The sequence below is a fragment of the Hoplias malabaricus genome, chromosome 1 (genome assembly GCF_029633855.1).
Source record: "Hoplias malabaricus isolate fHopMal1 chromosome 1, fHopMal1.hap1, whole genome shotgun sequence".
Classification (NCBI taxonomy): Eukaryota; Metazoa; Chordata; class Actinopteri; order Characiformes; family Erythrinidae; genus Hoplias; species Hoplias malabaricus.
The window spans coordinates 83,935,290-83,946,684 of NC_089800.1; the positions used below are offsets into that span (position 1 = coordinate 83,935,290).

Consider the following 11,395-nt stretch of genomic DNA (forward strand, 5'->3'; position numbering starts at 1 on the left):
GTCTGAGCAGAGCAAGACAAAATACGAAACGAGTGTTTAATACAGTGCCTTGTGGTTGTGTGGGGTTTGTTTGTTTATTTATTTATATTTCGTCTTTGACATTTTTTACATTAACGAGAAGCGGTCTCTAAATTTTGCGCAGTAAGACGTGCCTGTATCAGTGCTGACTAAGGAAAACTGACTCAACATTTCAGGCTTCAGACCCAACGAATTGCTTTATTCAATTATTTATTTATTTATTTTTTCATTGAATCGGTTCGTCGTGTGAATCATATTCCCCGCGCGCTGTGAGACGTGCAGCACGAGCTCGCTGTTGCGCTCGAGCCGCATGCACCGCTGCACGTACGCCGTACTGGAACGCGCGCGCGTCACGGCCAACCCACCAATAGCAGCGCGAGGCTCCGCGGGAGCGTGTTATGTAATTACATGCACACACAGGAGCTCTCTCGGTTCAATTCAAAGATGTGCTTTACTGACATGAATCTTTCTCACCAAAGGAAACAATGCCCCACCCCCTGTCCCTAAGTGAAGGTCTATCGTTCTTACTGCAGTGCTGTGTCTCTTCCACCCTCTCTCGTGCATTGTTTCATGTTCCAAACGAGAGATACGTGCATGCACATGCATGATGCGATCCAAATATATCTTTTTTCATTTCCCTTTTTAGTGTAATAGCGGTTAAAGCTGATAACCCAAATCTAATGTTTTGGTTTTGCATTGCATTGGAAAACAACAGAGCCCCAATCACTGCAGAGTTTGTTTTCAGTGCCTACAATTAAATGTGTGCACTTTAAAGCAATGCAGACTTCCTTAAGTTTCCTCATGCAAACGTGGTTATTTTTTAGTACTTTTGGATAAGAGCGCACTGTAAACGTTTGCTCAGGTTGTTTATTATTATTGATATTGTCACTATCCTGCCTGCTGCAGTGAGCATGTACTGATCACGCCGTGAGCACGCACTGGGACACTGAGTGGGGGGCACGTCTCCTACATCAAACGCGGCCCATTGTGCTCCCTTTGCTCTGCGCCTTCCTCCACTCCGGCGTAAACAAGTTGGATTTGTAGGGCGTGTGTCTTGGAAAACAGAGCTCGGCCAATCAGCAGCCAGCTCCTCACCACATGGTCGAGATGTTTACTACAAGAGCTAGGGGGAGACATCCGCAAAACACGGAGCGGATTACGAGTTGCGTACATTACAATTCGACGACAAATATGTGGAATATACGCTTTAAACAAGCTTTAATCCCTATATTAAAGATCTGGAGCTCGCGTATACCAGCCTCGAGTTGCACACATGGACAAAATCGCCGTGTTCCTTGTGCAGAGGCCGTAAAAACAGAGTCCCACTGTAAGAACTCCAGTACGGGTTTTTGAGAATGAGGCACAGCTCCACTTAGTGGGCTTTGAAAAGAGCATTTTCAAGTTGCAGCCGGTCAGAGCAAGCCAAGTGCAAAAGGGGGTGTGTTGGATGACTGCGAAGGTAGGTACGCGGTGTTCATTGAAAGTTTTGACTCATTAGGACCGATACCGGGGCTTTTTAATCACAATAATTTGATTTATTTTAAGGTAGGACAGCGTGTGTGTCTGTGTAGCGGGAATTTATTACGCTTTGGACGGCAAAACCAATGTACACACACATTATGGGAACCTCTCGTCCTTGCAGGGATTACAAGATGGTGGCCACAGTGTTATTTACTAAGCTTTAACGTGAGAGCACGGTTTACGGTTAGGGGAGGGTGACGGTTGGGTTTAGTTAAGCAGCGTGTATGGATAAGTTCAGGCTAAGTCCCAATGAAATTAATGGAGCTCTATGTGTTGTCCCCACAATTCACAGAAACCAACTCGGGTGTGTGAGTGTTTGTGTGTGTAAGGTTTGAAACCCGTTAATATGAATTAATTTAATTGTTTTAGAGGCTGGAAATATGTACATGTCCCGTGTGTTTTTCGTTTCCGTTTCTCGGTAATTCCCGTAAAGAAGTAGAAAATACAAAATGGACACGTTCTTGTTTGTGTTAATTCAGCTGTTCAACTTTAAATGGCTGCACGTTCGATATAAGTCTCTCTGCCTACAACATACTGGTGCTGTGTTCGTTTTGGACTAAATTTGCTGGCTTTATTCGAGCTTAACTGAAACCTAAGGGGTGTTTAACCTGGCTGAATGTCGGCTGTTACAAGAGGAGCTAGCGATACGTGCGTTCTACTACAACTACTTTCACTACAACCCTTCCCTCGCTCGAAATACAAACGTGGGGCATGTACATTTCTTTCTCAAATGGTTCACTGCCGTTGGAAGTCCGCCCGAAACGTCATCGAGCCCTTCGCAAACGCTCACACACACTCGCAGGGGTCAAATGCCGGAGTTCAGATACCAATGAACCCCCTCAGTCACGGGTGGAGGCAGTGCTTTTGGTCAGTTTGTGACCTTTAACCTTTACATGTTATGTACTTAATTCTATACATTTTTAACCCCAGGTATGTGTTCTGTCGTTAAGTCTTGTCGCGGGCAATTTCAAACGATAGCTACGACTCCCCCGAACACACAAAATGACCCCTGACCTGGTAGCGCGAGGGAGGGATAGCACATGTGACACCGGCCACCGCTTCTTTTCGAACGAGCACTGCCAACTGCCCAAATCTGCTACCTCAGCTAACAGACGCGCGCGAAGCCGGCATTGGGGGAGGGTGGGGAAGGGGAAAGGTTGGGTGGGAGGGAGGAGGGGGGTATCCCTCCCAGAAAGACCAGTTGTGATCCGCAGGGCCCCAGGCCTTAGTGTTTAGACCTTTGCAAACACAAGCATAATTCATTCTGAACACGTTCCCACCACCTTTTCCACTAATAACCTGCTTGTTTTAGTGAAGAAACAGGAGCATAGTCTGTTCTCCATGACAGAAACAGAAAATGTTCCTGTTATATTTTATGACACACAATGCCTAGATGGTAAACACGGCACTGCCAGTGTTCCTAAAATTAAACAAATTATTTTTTAAAAGAATATTTGGAAACAAATGTAAACATTGTCCCTGTCCAGTTTCACCAGGAAAAATACCTTTCTCCATTTTGTGTTTACTTTCCTACCTCATTTAAACACAGCAGCTGTCCTTCACATTCTGTTAAAATTCCAAGATGAATGAGCCAATAGAAATTGGCCAAAAACTTTTTTTTTTAAACCATGAATTCAACTGAAAGTTAAGGGGAAGGTTTGGAGTTTATATATGTGTATAGCGACAGCGACAATATATTTAAACACAGCACTGATTCTTGTATTGTTCCATGTGGATAGCCTCGACAAACATGGCCGTAAAACTTTTCCTGAACCTCTTCTTTCAGTCCCACTACTTTCACTGAGACCTGCTGCCCAAGAACTAGATTTCGTAAAGGGAATGTGAGTTGGAGAGGCAGCTGAATTGAATGTAACAACCGGTCCACATTCCCGTTTTCAAAGCAAAGTTACACCCATGGCTGCACATCATGTGATAGTGTTGCAGGCTGTTAGTTTGAATAGCCCCAAAGACTGCTGGGTAACTGCTGGACTAACAGTGGGTGAAGTCCAGGATGGGCTTTTTTTAGGAAGGGGACTGCTTTGATTTGATCATGGTGGTATTCCCCCTATTTTGGAGGTCTTCGTTCAGCATCACAGAGTTGGAACAACACAAACTTTGCGTGTTATATATTGCTGCTGTTTACAATCGATGTATATTCAGTATTTTACACAGTGCTCTACACAATATCCAGAGAAATTAACAGGATTAAAACAAGTCCATAGCAATATTCTTAAAAAAAAAACATGATGGTGTGTAAAGCCTGAACTGAAGAGTCATTGTATCATTGTGTACATTAAACTCACCTGGAAAATCATAAATCCCAAAATATTCTCCAAATATGACCCAACCTATTTCCAGATATTCTGTGGTGAGAAACTGACCACTCTTGGAGTGAAATAGACATGGACATGTGCCATTTTTATGTTTGCGTACATTGTTTTGCTAAAAAGAAATATGATAAAAATAAAGATTTGAGTGTAAATGGTGCAGCAGGCCTGTGGACAAATGATACTGCCTTTTTAATGAAACATGCGGTTCTGTTAGTCATTAAATACCCCGTTCAGGAGCCAGGTTGTGTTCCACGAGTTCCACACCCACTTTCTAATAGTTTACTCATTGCGCTGTTAGGTTACTGCACCTTTTACTTTCAATGGCCTTTGGAGAGCTTTATGGGATGAAAGTTCTTAGATATTTATGAAATATATGGCAACAAAGTGCTTGTAACTACATTGTAACTAGAACAAAACCAGTTGTAATTCCTTGTTATTTAACAGTGGGCACATTCCTAAATAGCTGTGTATGACCAATGGTAACAGTAGCTGACATACAGAGGCTTAGTGGTCTGTCTTCAGTGCCTTCTGCACAGCTGAAACAAGATGGTTTGCTACCGTGGAAAATTATTTTACAATCATTTGTGCTTGTGATTCAGCTTTTACTGGAATGGAGGAAACCTAAAACCAGTTCCTGATATTGGCCCTCTAACCTTTACCAGTAACTTTTGAATGGTTTGGCTTGGCTAAGATCTTAATGGCCATTTAACAACAGGACACGCACTACAGTGGTGTCATCCTCAGGCGGATCAAAGCGGTTTCATCTGATGAACCGATGAGTCATGGTCTTGCGCTTAGTCTTTCGGATTTTGCATCATTTAGCATCATCATCATGTCTAAATACTTTCGCAGTGAGCAGTTGCAAGTCTGATTACGGAGCTCAGCTGCAACAGGTTGTAATGCGAGGCCGGGAGATCTATGGGAGTTGTGCACAGTTAGTTGTAGAGTGTTCTGGATGTTGATCTGCACCCCCTCTGTTAATCAGCGATTCGCCTGCCTCTACACAGTGGAGTGCAATGACTTCAGCGGAGAGGAACTGAATTAGGCTCAATGAATCTTTATGATGTGGTGTGTAAATATTATATAGTAACACTGTAATAAACGAAACACCAGAGTCAAGTTTCTGAACATCGTATTGGTCTTGAAGCAGTCTAAAAGTTGGACACAATTGTAGCTGTAAACGTCACTAACCCTTTTATTGTTTCCTTTTCCCAGCTTATTTTCTCCGTCCATTGATTGGCACTGCTAATCGCACACAGAAGTGAAGACACGAGGTTCTAACAACCACAATGCTACCCAAGTGCAGGTTAGGAAAGCGCTCTCCTCTGGGAGCTTTGGTCTGCAGCTCTCTTACGGAAGGTGCTGTGGATGTGGGAACACATGGAGACGGTGACGGAGCTCCTGCGATCTCTGGAGCACACGGCCTCCAAAGGGTTAAACTGTATCCAGGACAGAGGGTAAGTAGGAATGTGGAGTTTATCTGATGTCAAGATGGAAGGCTCAAGTCAGTCTCAGCCAGTAACCGTGTGATTTATTCCTGCAATGTTGGTCATCTAATCCTTTCCCTCATGCTCTCTGACTCAGGTGTTTGTGCATTGCGGCGGTCAAGAGTGTGGAGGTGTGGTGGAGCAGCATAACCACGTGGACAACGAGGTGTCGATCTTCATTCCACAGCTCAATCAGCATGTCCACCGGAAACTGGAGGATGTGTGGATGACCCCCCATGCCAGTCCCCCTCACTCTGTCTCTTCCTCGATCGATGTGCCAAAGAGGTAGAGTCCACAATGCTCTTATCAAAGGTGCTGGAACATGGTAGGGCTGTCCCGAATATCATTTGGAGCTTTGAGCACGTAATTTGGCGAATATTTGGGGTGTGTGTGTTGGTCATTCAGAAAATCCAAGTCCAATGCCTGCTTTAAAACCCTGAGCTCCTGCTAACTCGCTCCCTAACTCACACATACACTGTGTGGCTAAGGGCACAGAGTACACAGGTTAACCAGAGCTTTGTGGAGGTGGCCTGATCCAATTCGAGGTGTAAAGCTGACAAATGAATACCTACCCCCAGCCCTGGAACACAGTAGTGTTTCTTTGGAAGGATGCATCTGTATTTGTGTTTTCTCTGGTTCATACCTCTACTTTTCCATGTTAGGAATCATCAAACTGTCGAAATGGATGAAATGATGGCTGCCATGGTGTTGACCAGCCTTTCCTGCAGCCCAATGATCCAAAGCCCCATTCAGGAGGAAGCAGGGCCAGGTAAGATATAAGCAGTCTGCACAATATTGTATAAAACGTAAAACATACATAAGGTATATTTCATTTTACACTGATCTCTCACCAATGACCAATACATTTATATATACATCCTTTCAGCCTTCACTAGTCGTTTCAGTCTAGATTGCTTCTTGAATGTGTTACAATATACGGCAGCCAATCAGAATGTAGATAATTGATGTATATACACCTCATACACGCTAACAAAAAGAGCCTGTTTACATTTTCACTGTTCCTGGTACTCAACCGTATGTAAAAACAGTTTCCTAACTTCTTTTGCTCTGTTGACAGCCTCCAGTCAGATAGACTGTGGTAGTAGTGAAGTGTCGGATGGTGGTTACTGGAGCAGTGACCATGGAAACCATAGCCCTGCCCCATCTCCATCTATAGCAGAGTCGGACAGGGCCCTGGTCGCTACCATAGATGAGGGCCTGGACATGGAGATGGAGCATGTTCTGTTTGATGAACCAGCATCAAGGAGACGCAAAGTGAGTGTAAACACTGGAGGCGTATTTCTTAATCCTATAAGCCTTTCTGTGTGTAAATGTTTTTTGTGAGACTAATTTCTGCTTCTGTCTCTTCTTATATTTGTTCAGAACTCAGTGAAGGTGACATACAGGTGCCTGTGGCCAAACTGCGGCAAAATACTGACCTCCATTGTGGGCATCAAACGACATGTTCGCACGCTTCATCTTGGGTAGGCACCAACGTTTTTATAAGCAACAGATACTGGCTCTGTTTTCGAAGCATGATTTTATGAACTACATCATTACAATGAGTGTAAACATAGGCCGATGTATTGATCTGAAGGTTCAGCTGTTTAGAATTTATACCAAACCATAATCTGTTGTTTAATACTGTTTTGCCATTAATCATTTAAAAATATTTATATATTAAAAAAAATCATTTTTTGTTTGATGAACAGACAACATGGCGAACAGGAGCGTTCTCAGAGGGAAGAAGACTTCTACTACACTGAACTATACCAGGACGTGGAGCAGAGCTCAGCTCCAGCTGCCTGTGGTGCGCCACGCTCTCTCTGTGGTTCTCCCTCCAGCCCCACCCAGCTGAGACACTCTCCTCCTGCAGCAGACACTCAACAGCCCAGCCCTCTCAGCCAGTCAGCCCCCAGCAGCTTCTGGCAAGTCCACAGTGAGCACTCCTACCAGGTAAGACGCCTAAAAACTTTGCAAATAAATGTTTTACTAGTGATGTGTGATTTGACAAAAAATGTTGTGATACCGGCGGCACAGTGGTGCAGCAGGTAGATGTCGCAGTCACACAGCTCCAGGGACCTGGAGGTTGTGGGTTTGCGTCCCGCTCCGGGTGACTGTCTGTGAAGAGTTGGTGTGTTCTCCCTGTGTCTGCGTGGGTTTCCTCCTACAGCCCAAAAACACACGTTGGTAGGTGGATTGGCGACTCAAAAGTGTCCGTGTGTGTGTGTTGCCCTGTGAAGGACTGGCGCCCCCTCCAGGGTGTATTCCCGCCTTGCGCCCAATGATTCCAGGTAGGCTCTGGACCCACCGCGACCCTGAATTGGATAAGGGTTACAGATAATGAATGAATGAATAATTAGTAGCGCAACTTTTACAATTAGTCATCAAAGTGGTGCAATGACATTTATTCAACATTTTTCATAGTGCCTTTGAATGAGAAGGAAAGCATGTATTTTCTAAGTATGTTAACAATTCACAGTGATTAAAAATAAGGGAAATACCATAGGCCTCAATAACAATAGCATTCCATCACATTGCACAGATCTGTGATTACAACATTCCCCTCCCAAAGCCCTTACGTTTGATCTGAATGGAGCTTAAAGCTGGAGGTGTCACCAGTGGTAAACCTCATCTCCAGTTTTATTTAGATCGAACGCAAGGCTGTCTCTTGTCTTTGTTGGAATGGATGTGATAAGGCATCCTTGACCTGGATTGTGAATGTGTGTTGTTTACCCAGGCTCCCCCTCCAGTTGGCTTAACTCAGTGTAAACCGGTGCTTGTTCCTTCCACATCTCGCTGGACTCCTCCCCTCAATGGACACCAGAGCAAACAGGTTAGTGCTTCTGTAGTGTGTGACATCTGTTTCTTGAGAAATCCTCTGTGAGATGTGGTGTACGTGCTTTATGCTGTGTTCTGATATGACTCACTGTGGACAGGATGAATTGTGTCTTGTTTTGTGCTCTCATTTAAAGCCGTAAGCCTTGTGGTGTGTTTGTTTGGTCTTCTGTTAAGGTAGATGATAGGTTGGAAAATCCGAGAGAAAGAACCTAGATATTGCTGGCTTTCGTGATATTGCAGTGTGCGCTTGGCAGGTGCTGCAAAAGTTCAGTGAAGATACTGAGCAGTGTTTTCTTACTGGAAATAGCAGCTGAATATTTGTTTTGCCTTTGTTCTGCTGCCGTAGTGAGTTACTGTAATGAAACAGTGCCACCTAGTGCTCAGTCTGTCCTATATCAGCCTTATGTTTTCTCTTTGTGTAAACCATAGGCTGTACACGTGACCACGGTTGATTCCAGGGTACATACTGTACTGTACCAGCTGTACAGATCTACTTCATTCATCCCTATGTACAGCTGTTGATCAGCTTCTGTTGCAGACTTAAAACAAAATCATCTGAACTATTATTTTAAATGATAAACCAAAGTGTAATAATGCATTATCAGTTTGTTATATTGTTTTAGAATACCGCACAAACATTATTAGATGTGTATAGTATTTCACATCCCAGTCAGTGTATGCTCCTGTAATGGGTTTGAATATTGTGATACTCAGGATGCTTTTTTTATTTATTTTTTTTCTTCTGTTCCTCTGCAGGGAACACCATTCCGGCGCCGCTCCATCAGTGTAGGTGAACAGTGGCTCCAGGCCCACAGTGTTCCCTCCAGGCCTCACCCTGCCAGCGTCTCACCTCCCAGAAACCATTGCCTCACACGGTTAGTGCCAATAGTTTGGGGACAGCTACTCTTCAGTATCCACAAATAGTTATCAACATACAGCATCAACACCTCTTAGTGCAGGGGTGTCAAACCAGATCCACGGAGGGCCGTGTGGGTGCAGGTTTTCTTTCCAACCACGCAGAAGCCACACCTCATTCCACCTGTTTTTAATCATTGGATCTAATCAATAGATCTTGACTTTCAGTAGTGTGGGGCTTTTGCGTGGTTAGAAAGAACACCTGCACCCACACGGCCCTCCGTGGATTTGGTTTGAGACCCCTGTCCTAGTGGAATGGAGGATGTTGCATTGGCAAACTCCTATTTATAGTTAATATATATGCATGTTTGCGTATGTATGTCAAACCTAACGTAAAATATTGTTTTCTTCCTACAGAAGAATTCGAGGGGAGGCTAAGAAGTGCCGGAAGGTTTATGGTATTGAGCACCGGGACCAGTGGTGTACAGCTTGCCGCTGGAAAAAAGCCTGCCAGAGGTTTCTGGACTGAGTTTGTGCTCTGCTGAATGCAGCTCACTGGCCCAAAGACAGACGTTCCCACAGAGACTGGTGCGGTTAAAACGTGGAACTACTGCTGGAGGCCAAGCAGATAAGCACCTTTTTTTAAGTTTAAACTTTTTAAAGAACTTCTACTGCAAGGTGCTTTATGTTCTCTTGGTATGTGGAGAAATCTCATCGGTGCTGGAAGAGATTAAGCGCAGAGAGAAACGATTCTGCCGCACGTCTCCCTTGGTCTTCCTGAGTCATTCGTCAACATGAAGTGTGACCCTTTTTTCTTTTTTTTTTTTTTTAAAGCCGGTGCTGATATTCAATAAACAATAGCCATATTTTTTTTGTACAGTCTCTGATTAATCCAGACACTCCAGACAATTGTCCCAAAAACCCCCTGAAGTTTACCATCCACAGAGGAGAAATGGGTGATCTGTCATTCCAGAAAACTTGAGTATGTTGCTCTGAGATTAGGGAGAGGTGTGTTTTTTCAGGGGAGAAAACGGCAGCTTAAAAGTGAACGTTATGATTTAAATGCTTTGAAAGTGTATAGTCCTTTGTTTATGTATGCCATGTACATGCAAGAATACAGTTATGTAGATTATTATTTGTTTTTTTCGGTAACAAACTTTTGAAAAAGAGCAAAAAAGCATTTTATTAAAATGTGGAAAACGATGACGTCAAACGGCGCATGTCACGATCAGTGTATTTCTATATGGTCTTATTTTTTCGTCTGAAAGTTCGTTTTAATTTTCTGGTTTATTTTTATGTTTTAACAAACAAGCATTTACAACAAAAACAAAAGAAAGATTCATGCATTTATTTGAAGTTCAGTTACAAAAGAAGTTTTGAAATATGTAATCATCCTTGTGTTGCACTCCATAACGTTTTTTTACTTTAAGGTTTCTTATATATTTACGCTTCTTTTCAAACTGACTGCCTGTTTTCAAAGTCTTTGAGCACTCCCTTATTATCGCCACACTATCATCACTTTTCTCATGTAGAGAAGCAGCCTTAAACGGACATATTTCATCATAGGATCGCTTTTAGATCGGAGAAGAAGCATTATTTAACCAAACTGTTGAAGAGTAACTCGGCAATGTAATGCACCCCCAGGTTTTTGATCGGCTGAGTCTCTTAATGTTGGGTCCAAGTATTTGATGTGTTTGTAAACTTTTCCAGTTCACCATCATGTGGTTGTAATGTGTTGATTTGTTTCTATTGAGCTGTTATATAACAGGGGCGTATTGGTGTGTATAATTCCAAAAAGTGCCGGATGTGCCCTCAAAGCACGAATGCAACGGGACTCACTGTGTATGACTCTGAAGATCTTGTCAGTGGAGGAACATCTGAAGACGATCAGCAAATAATCAGATACATTTACTCACAGGTGGTGAAAAGCCATTAATCTGGGGTGGTAATGAACAGTCTCCATGTACATTTACTTGTACAGTATTTTTGATTGCATGAAATTACTCTGGAACTTAGGACTGAATTATTGCATTTCTTTTCAACAAGTTTTGCATACCATTTGAAATATGAATGTCATTTTGATGTTTTAATACACTTTCTATGTACATCAAAAACTACTGTGTGGTCCCTTGTCTTCTTTCTATCTGCAGGATGAAACAATTAGGTGTTTAAAGTCATTTAAAAGTGTTTAATGAAACAGGGCTGAGTGCATAGAAGCTTTATATTCAATGAAAGAAATACGGTAATTTTATTTACTACCACACACTATCAGAAAAACCATGTGTGGCTTTGAGTATTTATAATGTAATATTAATAATTGTCAAACCACAGGTGAAATAAACA

At 42.9% G+C, this 11,395-nt stretch overlaps 1 protein-coding gene across 2 annotated transcripts; it reads left to right on the forward strand.

Annotated features, from left to right (window-relative positions):
* The first annotated feature begins 1,428 nt into the window (after positions 1 to 1,428).
* On the forward strand, positions 1,429 to 11,286 carry znf395a (zinc finger protein 395a). Of its 2 annotated transcripts, none has more exons than XM_066675564.1 (10): positions 1,429 to 1,481; positions 5,085 to 5,326; positions 5,454 to 5,641; positions 6,019 to 6,125; positions 6,435 to 6,631; positions 6,740 to 6,840; positions 7,069 to 7,312; positions 8,097 to 8,192; positions 8,954 to 9,072; positions 9,470 to 11,286. In XM_066675564.1, the coding sequence occupies exons 2-10, from the start codon at positions 5,159 to 5,161 to the stop codon at positions 9,579 to 9,581; spliced, it is 1,332 nt and encodes a 443-aa protein (XP_066531661.1). In that variant the 5' UTR covers positions 1,429 to 1,481; positions 5,085 to 5,158; the 3' UTR covers positions 9,582 to 11,286. The 2 variants fall into 2 exon arrangements, with proteins under 2 accessions (XP_066531661.1, XP_066531653.1); XM_066675556.1 differs by having other exon boundaries at positions 1,435 to 1,477.
* Positions 11,287 to 11,395: the final 109 nt, after the last annotated feature.